The sequence below is a fragment of the Sorex araneus genome, chromosome 1, assembly GCF_027595985.1.
Source record: "Sorex araneus isolate mSorAra2 chromosome 1, mSorAra2.pri, whole genome shotgun sequence".
Classification (NCBI taxonomy): Eukaryota; Metazoa; Chordata; class Mammalia; order Eulipotyphla; family Soricidae; genus Sorex; species Sorex araneus.
The window spans coordinates 119,332,038-119,353,326 of record NC_073302.1 but is presented as its reverse complement, the minus strand read 5'-3'; the positions used below and the strand labels follow the sequence as shown (position 1 = coordinate 119,353,326).

Sequence of the window (21,289 nt, the reverse complement as noted above, 5' to 3'; positions counted from 1 at the left end):
CGGGAGAAAAACAACTTAGGAAGCAGTGTGAGTGAGTGGCATGGTGTCAAGTTTCTGTGTGGGAGAGACCAGGGGAGGCCTTGAGTATGTGCCCGGGGTAATAAAAGCAATAAAGTCAGCTGAAATAGAAACACTCCTCCCCTGTGGCTGGAGGGTCACATATATATATTTTTTAAAGCTGCACTCAAATGCTCAAGGGGATTCGTTGCCTTCCTTATTATTACTGCTTGAATGTAGCGGATCCCTCAAGCTTTAATCCCATCGAGTCATAGGAACTCAATATTGGTTGACTAGAGAGTCGATAATTTAGTGCAATCCAATGCATCCTGCCTGATTCGATGCTACAGTTGCTTTAGGAAACTCCTTTAGATAATTCCAGTCTTTCTGGCTTCGGCTTTCGCTCCCCTGATCCAGTGCAATATGACACCTGGGTGTACAAAGGAGCAAAATTGCTCGGTGCCATATGGTCTAACAAAGGAAATTCAGGAGCTTTTGGAGCCAAAGACAGTCCCTGTACTGCCCTCTGGTCTGCTGGTGTGTATCTCTCATCTATTTCTGTCCTCGGTGGCATCTGTGGAGTTGGCAGGAGAATCATGGTCTCAGTTCTCCAGGGGCCAAGTGATTCCCTCTATTCAGTTCCGGCTGCTCTCCCGTCCCCCTGGAAAAATGACCATGACTCAATTGCCGTTGGCACACGTGGTGCCAGTTATAGGACTGCTTTGTCCTTGGTAGGAACCATCCATCCTTTTCTTGCCTGAAGAAGACGAGAGGTTCCTGTGGGCTGAGAGGGGCTTCTCCCTCATCCCAGCATTGCCTCCAAGGGAACTGGCCCAAACTTCCTCTTTCACTCCACCTGCACACTTGTCCTGGCTTCTCCTGGTACTTCAGATGCTGTGTCAGGGCAGTAGAAACATTTGCAGAGATACACAGAGCTGTGTGTATATGTGGGGTTGGGGGAGGGGGAGTGGAGGGGTTTGAGCCATATCTGGCAGTTCTCAAGGGTAGCTCCCAGGGATGACAGAGGGACCATGCCATGCTAGGAATGGAACCTGGAGCCTCAGGTACAGCGAGTGCTCCAGCCCTGTAAGCCATCTCCCCAGCCCCGGGATGTATGTCTGATAGCTGGGGATATGCATTTGCTCCCCTGGTTTCAGAAATACCCTCCCATCTTTTGAGGGAGAAAGATCCAACTTTCACTATAAAATCAGACATAACAGCCGTGGTAGCATAACCTGCAGCCCAGAAGTTAGCACCCATAGTTTCTGGTAACTTCACTCATAAAGGAGATCAGAGAGTTCCCCCTAGTTGGCCAGTCTTCACTCCTGGTCAGTCAGTTGACTCTAAAGAATCCAGAGAAATCGCTTTCTTCCTCTGACAAAACCTTGGATTTGGCTGCCTCTCTCGGATAATCTTTTCATGAGTCATTTGAAAAAAAGAGATCTATTTTATAAGGGCTGGGGGCTATCTTAAAAGGCTGGCACGATGCTTAGGCTTGAATTCAGTCCCCGTTACTGCATGACCCTTTTTAAAATTTTTTTTTATTGAATCTCCATGAGATAGTTACAAGCTTTCGTGTTTGGGTTACAAACTCACAATGATCAAACACCCATCCCTCCACCAGTGCACATTCCCCACCACCAATATCACCGGTATACCGCCCTTTTTTCATACTTCCCCTGCCTCAATGGCAGACAATATTCCCCATACTCTCTCTCTACTTTTGGGCATTATGGCTTGCAACACAGACACAGAGAGGTCATCAGGTTTGGTCCATTATCTACTTTCGGCATGCATCTCCCATCCCGACTGGTTCCTCCAGCCATCATTTTCTTAGTGATCCTTTCTCTATTCCATCTGCCTTCTCCCCGCCAATCTTGAAGCAGTCTTCCAGCTATGGGGCAATCCTTTCTGAGCTCTGTTCAAATGGCCCAGGGGGTCTCTGTACTGCTGGGCCCGAGCATGGAGGCGTCAGGGGTGCCAGTTTCACTGAGAGTCAACCCAAAATCCCCAGACTCCCTGAGTGTTGCTTGGAAGCAACTGCAACAGCATATTTTAATACAATGCAAATAATTTGATTTGAGAATGCTGGTAATGTTTTGTATTTAAATCATTCTCTCATATGCGTCATCATTGGGAACTGGTCTGGCTGGGATTTGGGAAAATAATAGCAGCTATTTATTAAGCCTCTACTATAAGTCAGGCCATGTGTGGGATTCTTTACACGGATTATATAGTTTGTTACTCATTGTGGCTCTTTTCCTATCCTCTTTGGGGGGGAAACTGAGAGAAGGTGAGGGGCAAATAACTTGGTATCACAATACCAACAGGGGTGAGGTTTGAGTATTGGTAGTCTGTTTCCATTGTTCGCTCTGCTAACCACACCACACATGTTTTGTCTTGTTTCTAATGTGAAAAGCAAGATTCAATGTCTTCTATGAGGTATTACTTCTTCCTTTTTAAAATTTAAATTAAAAATATACATATGACTTGATTAAGGCATCATGGTGTACAAAGCTGTTCACAGTAGTAGAGTTTCAGGCATACAAATTCCAACACTAATCTCACACCCCACCCGGTTGTGTGACCATACCTCCACCAGTGTCGCAGGTCACCTCCTACCCCCTCCCCCAACCTGCCACCTTGACAGGAACAGTTTTAAGTTATTCATTGTAGTTTGGGTCTCATTCTTGCAGTGCTGCTGCTCTCAAAATGTTGACATTTCAGCTCTGGGAAATTTCCTTAAAGGTTTACTAATGTTTAGATTTCCAGCAATGATATCTTTTATTTATTTTATTTTTATTTGGGGAGGTGGTTGGATACTATACCCAGAGGTATTTTGGGTTTGCTCTTAATTCTTGCTCAGGGATCACTCCTGGCAGGGCTCGGCGACTATACGGGGTGCTGGTGATCAAGCCAGGTCAACCACATGCAAAGCAAGCTCCCTACCCACTATGCTATTGCACTAGCCCCAACCAGCAACGATATTTTAAAATGCCAAGTTACAAAGCTATATCAAATCTGGGATTTTTCTGCATTCTAGGCATTTGGGGTTGGATGACTTGAACTAGATTATGTCTCTGTATCTGTCTGTCTGTCTCTGTCTCTGTCTCTCTATACCATCTTTCTAGCCTTCTTTTTGCTAATTGTGTACCTTGTAAAATTTGAAACAATAGTCAAATAATGCCACAAAGACATTTGCAGAGATCCCCTAGGACCCCGCCCAATTCCATCTCATGGCTTTTGTTAGATTTAATAACCACCGAAACAATCCTTCTGTTATAGGGAAGGGAATTTTTGACAAAGTGCTAAAAGCGAAAGAATTTTAAATCTAAACTCAGGAGAAAAGCATTAATTCCCTTGACATTTCTCTTTTACACTCAATACCTTGAAGTTACTGTCAAAAGTTCCAGAGGAACTATTAAATGAACAAAACTTTAGTGCTTAATAGTTATAGTTGGCAGAATCAAGGCTTTGCCAAAGAACTTGGTGTCCTAATTCCCAGAACTAGGGATTCTGTTGCCTTACATGGCAAAAAAGACTTTATGGTATAGTTTTGATAAAGACTTTTGAATGGAGATTAGCCTGGATTCTCCAGGTGAACCTAAATGTCATCGCCATGAATCTTGATCCTTAGACGAGAAAGATGGGGTGAGTGAGAATCAGAGGGTGCAAATGCCATGATACAGCGGCAGGGGGTGGGGGAGTGGAAGATGCTGTGTTCTTTGCTGTCGGCTTTGAAGATGGAGAATGGGGAGATGCACAGGTGGTTAGGAAGCTGGAAATGCAAGGGTTGTATCACCCCCTTCGGGCCCACAGAACATCTTGCAGGTACCTAGATTAGGTCCAGCACTATGCGTTTTAGACTTCAGACTCCCAGAACTGTCAGATAATTTGTACTGTTTTAAGCCAATAAATTGTGGTGATTCATGGCAGAAGCAACAGGAAAGCAAGTAAGGAATTGGTTTTAAGCTTTGCAAATCAAGGTCCTTCAGGAATTCCAGCCAAGGGGGGAAGGAAATGAATACTTGGTAGCATATACTTTGGGTTAGGTACTTCAGGAATGCTTTGTGTATTACATCAGTTAATTCTCATAATGGCCTAGGGAGATAATCTTAGTCCCCTAGCCCCTCCCCCCCTTTTTCAGAGAAACAAAGTTTAGGTAGGTTGAGTGACTAACCCAGAGTCAAGAAAGGTACCAAGATTTGCCAAACTCCGAAGTCCATACTTATTCACATTGGACCATCCTACCTAACAGTTCTCCCCATGACGATGGTAAACAACATTTCTGGATTTGGTATATTTATTATATTAGACCCCGGACTAAGTTATTTGCAAATTCTATTGGCACAAACGACAGAGACTGTAATAGATGTTATTGTTTATTTGGGATTTTTCAATTAAGCAAATGCCTTTTGGCTTATTCACTGCATGAAGTTATTTCCCCAAAAAGGCATTGTTTACTGCCTCTGTTTGGCACTAGAAGTCCAGGGACCTTGGCAGACTGCGACATTACTCTCAACTCCTGCTTCGTCTAACATTTTCATTTTCAAAAATCCAGTGGTAAATCAAGCTGAGAGGCAGATACCCAGTCCAAAACTGATTTAGGAGGGCATTGTAACTCACCAGTTGCATTCCTACCTTTTTGCCTTACAGTGTCTTCATCAATTTTAGACACACACACACACACACACACACACACTCACACTGCTCCAGCCTTTCTCTCTCTCTTACTCTCTGATACGATTTTGAAAGCATCTCTCAATAAATAAATGCAGACACTTGAGTAATAATGAATCAAATGGCAGAGTTCCTTTTTTGGGGAAGGGTGATTTCTGGGCCACACAGTGGTGCTCAGGGCTTACTTCTGGCTCTGAACTCAGGGACCTCTCCTGGTGGGGCTCAGGGTACCATACGTGGTGCCAAGGATTGAATTCTGGTCAGCCATGTGAAAGACAGGCCCTTAACCCCTGTACTATCTCTCCAGCATCCAGATGAAACAAATTTGAAAAATTATGTTTTTTACTAGCTAATGGGCTATTCCTACACAGAGTTTTTCTCCAAAGACCAAAAAACGTATTGGATATATTATATTGACACTTAAGATCTAAAACCTGAATGCTACATAAGGGAGCCAGTAATTTTTCTTGATGGAGGGACTGTTAATGACTCATATTCATAACTCTCCAGCATCTGTATGTGCTCAAGAAATGACTAAATTGAACTCTATGACCTATTCCTATAGTCTAGGTAGCCATGTTGAATAATTCTAAGAAAGAACACGAGTACCTTCATTCCTCCCAACTGCTTGGGAACCAGCTAGTAACTTCAAAAATAGTCTTACTTAAATTTAGAGAAATGTGAGAGGAGGGAAAGAGAGAGAAGTGTGTTCAAGACCAAACACAGGCTTTTTCAGATGGAGGTGGGGATGCCCCGAGTATGTATCTCAGATGCAAGTCAGTCTCTGAGGTGGAGAACGCAGCACCAATGAATCACTCAGGAATGATTGTAACAGCTCTCCCAGTCTTTGATATTTTGCTGTAATAGAACTTATGGTCAAACATCCATTGGTAACAAGAGGGATTGGTGCTGTCCAGATGGCTTCGCTGGGGAGTTAGGGATGCTAATGCCTCTTCTCACAGAACCCCAGCTCCCAAGCAGGGGTGTGCTGGCTTCCTTGGCTTGCTTCCTTGGCTATAAGGATTCATGTGTGCAAGTCTCTCTGCTACCTTACTGATGTGACAGAAGGGAAGAATTGGAGACCTGGTGGAGACAAATGTGCTGACTCCTACCCCAACTGTGGCCAGGGCTCTGTGTTTCCTCCGAGTTCATTTGCGAACTCAGCTCCCCCCACTCACAGGCTCCTACTACGCTCTTTTGGGAGAGTGCTGATGTGACCCTTCCAGGAAGGTTTGCTCCCAGGGAAGCATCAAGGCAGCGACTGGACAGTATGCAACAGTACCAGCAGCTCCTTATTACCCGCTCCCTACAGTGAAACTCTGCCAACAAATACAAGTCAGCAACACAACACATCTGGGATGACATGTCACCTACTTAAGGGGTGATGTCATGGATTTTCTGTCATGTCCCTTCCCATCCTGTGCCCTCTTTGGCTTTAGAAGTGACTTGCTATAAGGATTCCATATGTTTCCACGGTGGGACCCCAGGATATTCCAAAGAGGGCCACAAACAAAAATCATATAAATGAGGGACCAAAGCTTGGGACTAAGGGGACAACCAACAGGACAGGGGCTCACAGGAAGGAAATGAAGTCAGAAAGAGGCCACAGCTGGACAAAGGCTGAGGAATGCTGCTCTAGAGGAGAGAAAACTGAGTACAGCACCACTACTCAGCACAATCACTTATTTTCTTCATGATCTTGATTCAGTGTTAAAATTTCCCTTTAAGAGGCAGGTGGATTTATGATACATAACATCTTTAATACAAGGTTTAGTGCATTTTCTCTCCTTATTCTTTTTACATATAACATATAGTGAGATAGGTAGACAGGATACTCAAGGTACACATAGAACAAGGAAGTAATTTCTTATAACCTGTCATCTTTACTTGATTTCTAAGAGGAACGTTCCCTCCTAGCAGGGTATTTGTCCTCCTGAGGAACAAAGAAATATTCCCACACTATAGATTAAGTGAGGAAATGAGCTGATTCTTCTGCTTCACAATTTATGGCAAGTGCAGAACATGCCAAAATTTTGCATAACTATTTTAAAGCAGAATACTCTTTGTATCTCCTTTTTAATGTTCTTCTCTGGATTGTACTCATAATATAAATAGTAAAAAGGAAGTAAGATGAGATTATTTTCCCCCAAATGATTATTTTTCCTGAAAGCACTCAAAATGTGTTGATTAAAAGAAAATATAGTTGGTAGGAAAAAAGAATTAGCATTACATAAAATTTTTCTCTCTGTATTATCACACTTTTTTCTCTATAGTTGATATTTTTGGGGGATTCATTGCAATCAACATTCTCAAGTGTTAAATGATTTCTCTTTTACTGAACACTTGAATTTTCTGTACCATAGAGTGCCTTAAGAGTTTTGAGAAAAAAAAAGTGTATTCTTTCTCATCAATTTTGGCTTTTTTTCACTTTGTTTCAAAGTTGACTCTACTGAGCTTTCAATATCTGATTTTCATTTTAAAAAGTCTTAAAGGAATAAACTATGTCTAGTAGTAGCTGTAGTAGTAGTAGTAGTAGTAGTAGTAGTAGTAGTAGTAGTAGTAATAGTAGTAGTAATACAGTAACAATGATGGTCTCATTCCCCTAACCATGAAAGAGCCTCCAATGTGACACTTTGGAAGGACAAGTAAAGAGAGCCTGCTAAAATCTCAGGGCTAGGATGAATGGAAATGTTACTGGCGCCTGCTAGAGCAAATCGATGAACAATGGGATGACAGTGCTACAGTGGTACAGTGATCCTTTTTATCTTGTTAATTTGTGTACATGCAACTATGTTGTCCTTTGTTTTTCTGGTTTATGCTAAGAAAACTTGATTTTTCTCCTAGGCATCAAAAATGTTTGTGTCATCTTCATGCAAAATTTCCAGAGGTATGAGCCACAGAAACATTTGTTGTTATTTTATAAGTGTGGTCTAGATGGTTCTATCTCCTATATATTTGAACCTTAGACACTTTAGATTTTCACTTGTCAACCCAAGGACCCAAAACACTATCAGTGAGTATAAATTCTGAGCCACACACACTAATAAATGATCAGTTTTGGGTTAATACTTAGGTTTTTTTACCCGAGCCTGGCTGTCTTCACGGTGCCCCTTGGAGTGGACGGGTTGCATTCCCCTCCCCCCTAGCAGAGCCTAGACAGTTGAGGACCTTCGGAACCCAGCCATGGCCATACTCAGGGCCACTCTCCACATATTTGGATGAGCCTCATGAATGGGGGAGCTGGTGGAGGAACCCAGGTGTGCGGAACCCGAGGCTGAGATCTCCAAGGCTTCTCGGATCGGGACTGGGCCTCTTCTACCCAGATTCCCCATTTTCTAGTAGCTAGACAGTCACACCCAGAGGCTGCCCCTGGTGCCATGTAATCCCATCAATGGCAAACATCCAGAGACTATAAAACTAAGCTCCCGGAAGCATGCAGCTGCTGCATTGCAGCCATGCAATATCTAATAGCCTAGTTCTCCCTCTTGCAGAACCTGACAAGCTACTGAGAGTCTATTGACCACTTGGGAGAGCCTGGTAAGCTTCCCGTGGCATATTCATATCCAAAATACAGTAACAGATATATACACACCTCTCGGAGAGCCTCGTAAGCTACTGAGAATATCCCGCCTGCATGGCAGAGCCTGGCAAGGTACCGGTGATGTATTTGATATGCCAGAAACAGTAACAATAGGTCTCATTCCCCTGATCCTGAAAGAGCCTCCAATCATTGGGAAAGACGAGTAAGGAGAGGCTGCTATAATTTCAGGGCTGAGTATAATAGAGACGTTACTGGTGCCGCTTGAGTAAACTGATGAACAATGGGATGACAGTGAGATACAGTGATACTTAGTTTGTTATCTTTTATAGTTATTATGGCTTATTTTAAGAGTTGTTTGACTATTTCCAATGTGTGAAATCTGTGCATGGCACCTTTAGGGATGCAGAAATAAGCAATATGTGTTGTCTAGGATGGAGCTACTGCAAAGATACAAGCGTTCAAAGGTTTAAAATCAATATCTAAAGTCCTAATTGAAAGAGCAGCCCTGAGACCCAGTATAAAACATTACTCACATATTGGAGTCAAAGCTCAACCTTAAGTAAGAAATTAATTATTTTTCTCTTGAAAGAGTGAAGCATAGAGGGTGATTACACAATTAAACTGAGTATTTTTTTTTATTCCTCCCCCCGCCACTCCACACTAATCAAGAGTAATTTTTTTTGACAATAAAACTTTGGTGCAATAATATAAGATCATGCTATTACTTCCAATTTAATAAAGATGGTGCCAACTTCAAACCTAAGCGCAATGTATGCCTTAAAGGCAATAGTCAATTTTAGAACTACTGGCTACATTAAGCTTTTAATTGAAAAATAAGACCTGACAGACTCTTGACATTTCACAGCAACTTAAGTAACATACAAATGCTGAACTATAGTGCAAAGTGATGTTTTAAAATGAAATGATAAATGGCTGTGATAGATGCATCTACACAGCTAGCCGGGTGTCCGCTAAAGTGAAGAGCTGTACACATTTTATTTTTGGCCTGGTTGGAATAATGAAGAAAGCTGCATACTTGTGTATATTTTCAGCCTCATGAATTGTTGTCAATCTGTTGTATTTGTAGCTGCCTTGCTACTTGGGCACTATCTTCTGATCCCAAATACTAGACTTCAGAGAAGGCAACTTAACCCTGACTCATCCTGTGACATCTCTTCTTACCATATTCCTGATTTTTTGAAGGTCACTTGAGAGCTGGACCCTTCCCTCTGTGTACTGCCCTAACCTTAGTATCTTCCTGGGGACTATGAGCATATCATAGGCCTGTATTCAGTCCTTATAGTATCATCCATCTCAAAAACTTGCCCGCTATCCTCACCACTGAAGATGGAGAGTGTTGAAGGGACAGAGAGAGGTTAGGACCTGACTGGTATGACCCAGTCACAGTCTTCTGAGCTCCAACACAGCCAGGCCACCTGCCCCTCCCTACCTCACACTGCATTTCATGGTTGAGTCAATGAAAAGCATTTTCTTTTCAAGTCTATTGGAAAATGCCATATATGAGATAACACCTTGCATTGCCTTCTTAACTCCAATCTTGGGTCCCTCTAGTCAGCATTAAATCCCACTTCCAGAGTGACATTTCAAGCCTTATCTGTCTCTCAGAAAGATCTTCTGGTCTTCAGAATCACAACATCATACCTAAAATATTATTCATATCGCACACATGTACATACATGTTTAGTCTTTTAAAATGCATCTCTTTTCATGAGCATAACACGCTCTGTGAGTGACAGACTGGAAGGCACTCTAAATATATTTTTTATAATTTTTGAATTTTATTTTCATAAGGTTGTTCACATTATAAATATTTTCTTTGTGAGATATTTGGCCTGTAACTTTTATTCTAATTCTAGGTCATTTAATTTCCAATTGCATTCTTCACACAGGACTTATAGAATGCTTGTTACTTTTACTTTTTTATTAATAATGCCAATAAGAAAAAAATCTTTCTGATTATTTTATAGGGAATACTGCACTCTCCTTCAGCCATTTTTTGTTTGTTTTGGCGTCACATCTAGTGGTGCTGCCCAGGGCTGACTCCTGGCTATGAACTCAGGGCTTACTCCTGGCTATGAACTCAGGGCTTACTCCTGGCTATGCACTCACCATAGGGGGAGCCAGAGATTGAACTTGGTTCAGCCACCTGCAAGGCAAGTGCCCTGTCCACTGTACTAAGTGGAAAGAAATTTGCCAAAAATACTGACATATTTACATGCTCATTAGGATTTTGTCACAATGTAATCTTCATAACTGGTGACACAGAGACTTGTAGGTTAGCTATCAGCAGCCTGTATCTGCACAAAAAGAATGACCTCTGTGATGTTCCAATGACACTTAAGCTAAACAGATTAACATAATTTCAAAATGTGGTAAAGATGACTAAAGGCAAGACTCCTACCTATTTATTTTTGGTAGAAAAGGGTGGAAAGATAACGTTTGGGGGGCTTCCCAAGGAATACTTGGGGAGTTCATGACCACATCCCAATGATCCCAATGGGCCAGATGACTCAAGACTAGGACCTAGCAACAAGAGGCCACAACTGGCAGTGCCTGGGGACCTTTATGGCTACAACTGGCAGTGCTCAGGAGATCATGTAATGTTGGGGAATCAAACTCAGGGCCTTCAGCATGCAAGGCATCTCTGTCTCTGGAGCTGTCTTCTCTCCCCTAAGGAAGACATCTTTTAATTTTGTTTAGTAAGGTGAGGTGTTCTAAAACTTCGAGTGATAATTACGAATTGCAATAGATTCTCTGCTCCTCCCATATAAAAGAATATCCTGATGCTGTCATTCACCAGCAGAGAAATGAACAAAACCAGTGGGGTATGAACCTATCGGCTGTTGGGTCCTGATATGTCATGGTATTTTAAATATGGGTTCGGAAATAAAAATTATTCAAAATGAGAATTAGGGATTCTGATCTTAAAGGAGATCTAAACAAGATATTGGCATTCTGTTGATTTATATCCCCATCTGCCATGGCAGAACCATAATATTATAACAAATGAGCTCTGGTTCAGATCAAGTATTCAGATGGTTAAAAATCATGCAAATAAGTTTGGGTAATAAGAAAGATTGATGTCTGTGGGATAGATTTGGAAGGATTTGCTTGCACGAGCAGCGAGAGTATCTATGTCTGACCTTCCAACAACCTCCAGCTCTTTCACACATGCAACATGGAGGCAAAAGAGCTCAGTGGGAACAGAAGGGATCTGAACCCTTAACTCCTCTTTATTCACTTTGATCCTCCTATTTTATTCAACAAATTGAATTACAAGCAAGAGGATATAGGATTCCGCAGCTATAATGATGTGAGAGTTGGAGGATTCAGAACTTTCTCCTCGTTCTGGCTTTTTCTATTTTCCTCTGCTTGCACGATCCGGGCAACTGAACAGTTGCCTGTGGGTGTGTGACCAAGGTCAGACATTCTAAATGCTCTCACATGGGTGGCTGTGCAGAGAGAGGGCTCGGGATGTTCAAGACCCAGAATTGCTGTTACCCAGGGCCACATTCTTCACATCCAATAGTAAGGAAGATTTTGTCACTGAGAAAGGGGAATCAGTTGAATGAGGCTGGAGACAAAATGAGGATTACTGCTAATATCAGCAGCTGGGAAGTTACTTCTCGAAACCTTTTTTAAAAAGTACATGCAAGGCGCAATTCTCTTAAATACACTAATCAGTTGAAATATATAATGTTAAGTGGCTGAGCATTAAATTTAAATGATGAAGAAGAAAGATGTGCCCAAGGCACTTGCTCTGACTCAGGGAGAAAAGATTATTGCAGGTCACTGAACCAGAACAGAAGTTTGGAGAAGGTTATCAGGGGAAATAAAAAGAAGACACTTTTTCATCGTGATGACCAAAAAAGACTACTAATTGCATATCTAATTTTAAAATGCTCACACGGAACTATTTTGAATATCACTGATGTGGTCGGGAAATTAAAATCAAGAAAAAAGCAAAAGGAACAAGGCAAACATATTTGTGTGGCTCTTTAATAGGGAACTTAAAAAACGTCTCTCTCCTCTTGGGTTTCACTCAGCAGGTTCTCAGCAGGTATTTAGGGGATTGGAGAGGGAAATCACAAAATGTCAAACATGTGCTGGAAATAGAAGATACTACTGAAATCTAGGGAAGGGATGAGAAGCAAGCAGTAAGGATGTCAGACCAGAGAGGATGGATGACCTTTAGCTGTTTGAAACCCTGGACTGAAATATTTGACTGCTCGGAGCCTTAGCTTCCTCATCTGTGAAAACGATAGAAGTTCCTAACTAAGTACACCTGGATCTGTGAGGATCCCTCCGGCAGCGTGGAGCAAAGCCAGGCTCACTGGCTGTTTGCTGCCACGGGGCTTCAATCTGAAGCGACCGTGAGGTTGAGTCACCCATTGCATTAGCTGCAGGAGGGTTCCATTCTTACACTCTCTTCAGGAAAAAAAAATGAAAAGGGAGGTAAGAAAGCAATATTTCAATGACAACGTCTTTTAAATGGTCTTTCCGAATGGATGAAATATTGTTGTGTGTTAGCTGAATTTGCCTCACATAATTATAGCAACAAATAACTGTTCATCCCTAATTTTAAAGGTGTAGATGGTGGGCAACTTTTATTTTTATGGGCTGTGAAAACATTACTGTCTAATTATCCCGAGACTAGTGGCTTCCTTGAATTGGATAATCATTAATTTTAAAGAACTCAAGAGAAAGGCATATTAGAGAAATCTGTATGTTAGGACCTCAACTAGAAGTGAAGTTTTAAGGATAGTTTTCAAAAGCATAGATATCCATTTGGAGTAAAGCTCCCCAAAGGAAAACCAGCACCAACTTCCAAAAAAGCTGACGTCAGAAAATATCTATAAAATTAGGCGGTTTCAGGCTGGGAAATGGCTCAAAGGGCTTGGGGTGCATGCTTTGTAAGCAGGAAGCCTGGGTTCAAACCCTGCACCAAACAGTCCCTGGAGCACCAGAAACGACCCTGAGCAAATTTTTAGCGGTATCCCCGGAGTACCACTGGATCTGATCCAAAAGCCAAAACCCCCAAATATGCAGTTGCACAAGTGCCTTAAAACATATCTCTGCTATCCTGCTAAAAATAGAAGCATCTCGAATGCTAATAGAGAGGAGTCTGGTGTGTGTATACAGTGTGGGGAAGGAGAGAATCACAAACGAAGCAGACACGGGAATTAAGTGTTGCTGTGGGCTGTTTATTGATCGTCTGCAAACCAGTGTGCATGTGGAGATTTTACATATGTTAATCTTGGTACTAATGAATATCCATGTCAAAAATGTAATCTAACTACCTCCTTAGCTGTTTCTTTTTTTTTAAATTGAGCTTAAGCTGAGGCGAATCAGTGCTGACAGTTCTTTGTTGTAGAAAGTTGGTGGAAGGGCCAAGAGGTGCCCAGAAAAGATGGAGGCTTCCCTTTTCCTACAAAGTATCCTTAAGCCTGAGTAGGCTTTCATATGTAATCAAATAAATTGGTGTTGTACGTAATCAAACAATCTCCTAACTTTCTGAGTGGTGACACACTCTCTTGATGGTTCAATTTCAAAAAATCTTGGACCGATTCGCTAGGCAACTCTCCTTTGGCTTCTGTATCCCATGACTTGGGAAGTCCTGGTCATTCTCCCTTTGCAGCGTATGCTAACACCTGCTCCTCCTTTCACACCTGTTTCCAGCATCATTATGTCCTGCATGAGGTGATGCTGAAGGCTGAGGCCAGTTGGCCTCTCGCCTTTATATTTCCATAATACTTGCCACACACTTGCAATTATTGCCCTAGAGTGGCGGATCTCAAATTTTGCCACATAGGAGAATCATAATCGCTTAATTAAAAGCCGACAAAAAGCAGAATCTCTGAGGAGATGAGACCTCCCCCGAGGGGAGGTCATTTTAAAAGCCAAGGAAGTTTTCAAAGCAGAGTTTTGGGGCCAGGGTGATAATACAGTGGCTAAGGCAATTGCCTTGCAGGCAACTGATCCTGGTTTGATCCCTAATATACCACATGGTTCCCCCTGTCAGGAGTGATCCCTAATCTCTGGGAAAGTCCTGGGTGAAGCCCCCAAATATCCTTCCCCACAAAAAAAAAGCAGAGCCAGGGAGATTGTAGAAGGGTTAGGGTACTTGCTTTACATTCCACACATCCTGGCTTGAATTTCTGACATGGTATATGGTCCCCTGAGGACCAATGAGCACTGTCAGGAATAGCCCCTGAAAAGCTTCTAGGTATCCAACCCAATATTTATCCTCCTCTTCCTCAGAGTGCCCCAAATATTAATGTACCTATAGTTCACCTGGGGCTTTAGGTGAAACATGTTCAGAGTCAGTAGTTCTCAGGTGAGACCCTGGATTCTGCATTTCTGGTATGAGCTTATGCTAACCTAGCTAAACATTGTCCCCAGATGGTCACGTCACTGAGAAGAACAACAATCGTGTTCTATTACTTACACTGTGTCTGTATCTATAGCTGAAGGACTTGCCTCCCAGTCCAGGACACGCCCCCAGAGGTGGCCATTGGTTGGCGGGATTAGTGGCCTCCCTTCCTATTCACTGCGAAGGCCTCCTCCCCCATGGCACGTTGGTACCTCTGTGTGCATCTTAGTGATGACCCATTGAGTCACAAAAGAGAAGAGAAGCTGCCATTGTGGTCATTGCTTGTGCTTTGTATTAAAATATGATCTCACTTTGGCCCCTTGACTCTGCTTTTATTCCTCTTTGTTTTGGAGCCATACCTGCCCGTGCTAGGGGTACCATGCAGTGCTCGGTATGGAAGCTGGACTCCTATATGCAAAACACATACGCAGCCTGTTGAGCTGTCTCTCCTGCCCCTCCACACTCTGCTTTCTTCTATTTCCCTGATGCTCATTGGATCCTAGAAACCATCTCCTTCTGCATCCGATAACCCTGTGCTTCCGCATCTACTCACACACAAATCACTAGCATCCTGTTGACTGAGCTCAACTGGAGCCAAGAAACACACAAACGTAAATAGATATATCGTCTGTGAAAAGTTCTTCCCCTTTTAGTGCTAATGGCTCAGCTGCATTTCTTGTCCTCAGTGGCTCTCAGAGCCACTTTTGTTTCATGATACGAATCAAACTCTTTAGTTTCAGGCCCAAAGGATCAGCCCTGAGTAACTATTATTTAGTAGGGCGAACAGCACAAATTTAGATCCCTTTATAAACCAATCCTTCCAAGGCCGCATGGTTCTGAGAGTGCAGTGAAGGAACCTGAGGTTCATAGACAACCATGGTACCACAACATATTTTTAAATTTTTGAAGGAAAGGTAGCAACATTGGAGCCCCTTCAGAAGCCTTGTGAGTTGCTAGCTTAAGATAGGTGATCATGCACACAGTAGGTGGCAGAACATTCCTTTCATGGCGTCTGATTTATGAGGCCGTGTTTTGCACCATCCTTGTGATAGAAAGCAAGAGTAGTGGGGAAAAAAATTAATGTGGAAAGAGAAATAAGAGGAAAGCATCCAGTTAGGGAAGTTGAGTAACTCCCAAGAGGTACAGACATTTCATTAAGTAACTGGTTATTTAAGAATAAAATAGTTTCTTTTTTGCCACAACTCCCCCCCACCCCACCCCCCCTAGTGACACACACCCCCCTTTTTTTTCAGTTTCTCCACTGTTAGAACACAGATGCTTATTAAGTTCTCTGGACCTCACTATTTATTAGGTGCAGTTGTTAGGTATTTCCTTTGGCCTACGGGTACTGTAAAGTAATTACTGAGATGTTAAGGGCACTGTGAATAGATAGGGTGCTGGAACCTCTGCGATAGTCTAACCAGTTTTCCTTTTTTTCCCCTTTTATAGAGATTTCTTGACTTTTTGGAGCTGGGTATCTGGATCATCTCATCAAGTTTTATTACAGGTCTATTAATGGACCATCTTCTTGATACATGAGGGAGAAACATTCTTATAAAATAATTGGGTCTTTTCATTTCTCCGCGCCCGCACCCCCAGAATGACTGACGAAGAGGATGGAGCTGCTTGGGACACCGGCAGCCCACCAGCAACCTGCAGTATGTGACTTGAGAGTTTCCGCCAGGTCCCCCGAGTGGGGGCCTGGCGTTTTTCTCTTTTTTTTTTTCTCTTTAATCTATCTCTCTTCCCCTCAACTTCTGGGCACAGCACAGCATTTACCCCACTTCTGAGCACAAAATGGAGAGACGCACCCAAGTGCGCGGCGCGGCTGGCGGGGGATCGAGGGCGGGGAAGTACCGGTCTCCGCCCACATCGGACACTTAAAGAGAGTGCAGCCACGTGGGCTTTCCCATTTCTCCGCGCCCGCACCCCCAGAATGACTGACGAAGAGGATGGAGCTGCTTGGGACACCGGCAGCCCACCAGCAACCTGCAGTATGTGACTTGAGAGTTTCCGCCAGGTCCCCCGTGCGGAAATCTCTCTCTCTCTCCTTCAACTTTTTCCCTGGACTTTAGACAGAAACCCAGAAAAATTAGGGGAAAATTAGGTACATGGACCAGCGGGACGTTGGTGGTATCTCGAGCCGGAGCCAATATCAGCGCAAGAGCTTTGGTTCCAGAAATGGCTTGTAGACACTCTACTAGACTATCAACTAAGCCAGAGCCCCACACCGGCTGATGACGGGAAATAACCATCCTCTTCGGTTTTTTTCCCTTTGTCAGACAGCGTGGCGATTACTAAACAGGCGTGAACTCGGTGTCGCGGGGCAAGGGGGAAAAAGAAAAGTTATGTAACAAACAGCAGGACTTAATATCTCTATATGCTTAGTAATGGAGAATTATCAAATGCCTCATTGGCAATAGGACTGTCTTTTTCTTTTTGGGGGGAAACCCCAGCAACGGTAGTGAGTTGTGTGTTGAAACATGGAATGTAATCGAGATAAGCGCAAATGAAGTGAAACTTATCACGTACAAGGGTGGGGACTAGGGAGGTGGGAGGGGGCGGCAGATATACTGGGGGGGTTGGGGGTGGAAGATGGGCACTGGTGAAGGGAGGGGTGTTTGAATATTGTATAACTGACATAATCCTGAGAACTTTGTAACCCTCCACTTGGTGATTCAATAAAAAAAATAAAATAAAAAATAAAAAAAAATAATTGGGTCTTTTGTAGAAAGTTTGCACTCATCTGTGGAACATAAAATAACAGAGTAGGAGACTAATATCCAAGAATAGTAGAAATAAGTACCAGGAGGTTGGCTCCATGGCTTGGAAGCTGGTCCCACATTCTGGGGAAAAAGGCAGCTCAGATAGAAAAGGGAACACCAAGTAAAATGTGGCTGGAGATCCCGCAAGGGAAGGGAGATGCGTGCTGAAAGTAGACTAGAGACTGAACACAACGGCCACTCAATACCCCTATTGCAAGCCACAACACCCAATTGGAGATAAAGATCAAAAGGGAATACCCTGCCACAGAGGCAGTGTGGGGTGGGGGGAGATGGGATTGGGGGGTGGGAGGGATACTGGGTTTAATGGTAGTGGAGAATGGACACTGGTGGAGGGATGTGTTTGCGAACATTGTATGAGGGAAAAACAACCTGAAAAATGTGTGAATCTGTATCTGTACCCTCATGGTGATTAACTAATTAAAGAATAAAATAAATTAAAAAAATAATTGGGGTCTTTAAAAAAATATTTGTTTTTATTTGCCAACCCCTGTAGTTCTCAGGGATCATTCCTGGTGCTCCTCAGGAAATCATATTAGTGCCAGGGATTGAACTGGATCAAGTTTCATGCAAAGAAAGCACCTCAAACCTTCTGTACTCTCTCTTTGGGCCATGAGTCTTTTTTTCTTCTTCTTAATTTTATTTGAGTCACCGTAATTTACAGTCCTTCCTTTTTAATTGGGTTTGTTTTTAGTTGTGACTGTACAATTCCCACCCTTCGTCTGTTGATGAACACAACTGGTAAATGGACTTGGGAAGGTGTTGCATCAGTGGCACAGAAGCTCTCTGAATTGTGCAGAAGCAGCCTGCACGGGACCTTCTCCCCAGCTCTTCTTCCTGCCAGTGTTGTGCCTTCCAGCAGCGAGGGAGCTGCAGAGGAGCCGGCCCAGGGACACCACTGCACCTGTCAATAAAATGCCTGAGTCCACTGGATCCAGCTGAAGCTCGATTATGAAGAGAAGCTCCCATGCTCTTCATTTCCCACCCACTGGCATGTCCTACAGTCACCCCTCCTTTGTTTCTTGCAATGATAGAAAAAAATCGCTATTCCACTTCAGTGTATTATGGGTAGATTTAATGGAGTCAATTTGATATTATTATTATTATTGTTGTTGTTATTATTTTCACCAAGGATAGTAATGTGGTGGTGGTGGTGGGGCTCTCAAACAGTGCTCAGAGGTCCAGAGACTCTCTTCCGGTGATTCTAGGCCAACAGGTTGATGGTTCAATGTGAGAGTCAAGGACATGGTGCTGCTTGGAACCTTTAGTGGGGAAGGAGGCGAGATGTAGAGAGATGGACTCCAAGGTTATAGCTCTCAGGGGACGATGCAGTGCTGGGGATAGAACTGGGGTTAGCCAGACTCTGATCACAAGAACAGTAACATCCTTAGATGCCAGGTTCCTGTCACTAACAAACTATAGTGCCACACCCCATGGGGTAGGCACTGTACCTGTATTTCTAGACAGAGACATGGAAAATTGGGATGGTTAGTAACCCAGCCTGGGTCACACAACAGCACTGCGACCACACAGTGCTACAGAATGGGAACTGCTTGAGTGCTCAGCTTCACTTTCCCCCATGGCCACGTCGCTGTTCACTATTTGAACAGTGAAACACTCGGTTGCAGTTTTGTCCAGTGTTGCGTCTAAGCATCCCGAAATGTCCCGGACCTTTGTTTAAACACATGTGGTAGCTTCTGATGCATAAAGACCTCACAACTTGAGAAGAAAGGCAAAGAGTCAAGAAAGGGCAATTTAGATCCAGCACATTTTAAGATGTATGTGTGAGATCTAAATTGTATTGTAGAAGGTACATTTGAGACAGAGATTATTATTTTTGCTACTATTATTATTATTATTGTTATTATACAACAATGGCACTATTGATGTAGTGCTATGCAGTTCTCCCTGAGGAAAAGAGTAAGTGGACTGTCTGTTTTCAGCAGTTACACACTGTGTGAATTTTACAGCAAATACAAGGCTTGATCCTTGGGGATCTGTGTTGATGTTCACCCCTTCACTGAATACTTCCTCTCTTACTTTATACCACATCAATAATTCACTTCATTGGAATGATGCCTAGTTGCCTCAACCTAACCCAGGGAGAGCTTTGCTTCATTTTGAGTGCTAAATACTTAAAGAGAATATTGGCATATTGCTATTCAGGGATATTTGATCGCTGATTGAAGTGTGATCATGTAGGCCCTAGACCCTGCAAAATTTATGCTTCGTGTCTGCTAGATATTTAAAATTATTTAAAAGCCATCACTCTAATCATAAACAAAGACATTTTATTACCTATCACATTCACTCCTGATTTGTTAAAGGATATGCAACCATTATTTTTCTTATCACTACATATAATGAAGTGCAAAATCTGAAAAGAACTAACCTGTATTCCTGTTCCTTTTTTAAAAAAAAATATCTTTGCGGTATGCAGATACTCTGCAACAAGATTGTAGCTGGTGATAAAATTTCAGTGAAACCCACGATGTCAGTATAACCAAGCTATTTCCCTGACTCAGCTCCAGTAATCTGTGAGGGCAATATAATAAACAATGCTTCTTCAATCTACTTCCTCCAGTTCTTAAAATGGTCAGATGCTATTTGGAAGAAGCCCCTTTACATAATCATTTTTCTCTTTTGTGAACCTTGTCACAATAAAAATCACCAGCTTCTGACGCCTGCCTCTTACCAACATTCTTGAGACCAAACGGAACAATAGCAGTGGCAGTAACTACCAAATATAAGGTAAGAGGAAGGTTAGGACAAAGACCTGTCTCCCTCTGGGCGGAGACTAGATGGCACTGTTAGGAACAGAGTTCAGAAACAGTCCGTTTGAACCTGGCCAAAGCACTAGTACTGAGAATAGTTGCTTTCAGAATGAAAAGGGAGCCTTCCCTTCCTTACTCCTTAATCTCAATTCTTATTTTTATCCATCCTACGTTATAGAATAGCTGGACCACATTTTTAAAGCCAAAGTAAAAATTAAAGGATTTATGATAATCCTATGTGGATGGTTGTGGGCGTTTCATCTGCAGTGGGAGCATTTTTCTCTTTCTTTGTGGCAGGGCTAACATTTCTCAGCTTCTTGCCTAGTCTTCTTCCCCGAAACTACTTGAATAAACAGCGGCAATAGTCTTAGCAGCTAAGCAACAATTCTTACTGTGTTTGGGAAGAGTTCCCATCCTTTCCCTCAATTTATTAGAAGTCACTTATTCAGGCTTTTACAACCAGAATGTCAAAGTGCCCCATGCAGTTCCTACCTTGCCCACATACTGGTACTCGGATCCCGTGTATTCCTCCAGGAGAAAGAACTGATTCCACATCCAGCTCCTTTTGGAACGGCTCAGCTCATTTTTGCTGTGTCCAGAGAGCTCCAGGACCCTTTTCTTGGCCTGGAAACCACTAGTCCTTTTAGACAACGTTGCTGAGAAAGTTGGGTAGGGTTGACCAACCCAAAAGAGGAGCAAGAAGTAGCGGTAAGTTCTCATTGTGCTGCCCAGTCCAGGAGAAAGCAAGCGTCCTCTCTTGGAAGTGCCTCTTCTTCAGTGCCCTGGAGCCCGTCTCATTCCTCCTCTCATGCGGAATGTTCTTTGCTTGGCACTCAGAGGGTATCTGGAAAGAATAAGAACATATCCAGCGTTTTTAGAGATGCTTAAAATTCAGCGTTAGATCAGAGATGCTCTAGAGAAACAGGACAGCAATTTGAATAGCACAAGAAGAATAAATTGGCCATTGGGTTTGAGATGAGGAAAAGGGTCTTTCAGAGAAGCTACGGGGAAGGCATGGGTGGGGCAGGGAACGGCTGCTTTCCTGCCCCTTTGCTATCCTCTGGAAATCCTTTTTTTTTAAAGTAATAGCAGTACTGGAGGTCAGCATGGCAGAGAGGAT

The 21,289-nt window shown here is 42.9% G+C and overlaps 1 protein-coding gene across 1 annotated transcript in view; it reads right to left on the bottom strand.

Moving 5' to 3' along the window:
- Positions 1-21,289, bottom strand: part of CDH6 (cadherin 6) — a 146,833-nt gene that overhangs the window by 51,557 nt on the left and 73,987 nt on the right. Inside the window, exon 2 of the mRNA XM_004605565.2 lies at positions 20,662-21,013. Coding sequence (XP_004605622.2) covers positions 20,662-20,889 — 228 coding nt within the window. The 5' untranslated portion in view covers positions 20,890-21,013. The remainder of the gene's footprint in view (positions 1-20,661; positions 21,014-21,289) is intronic.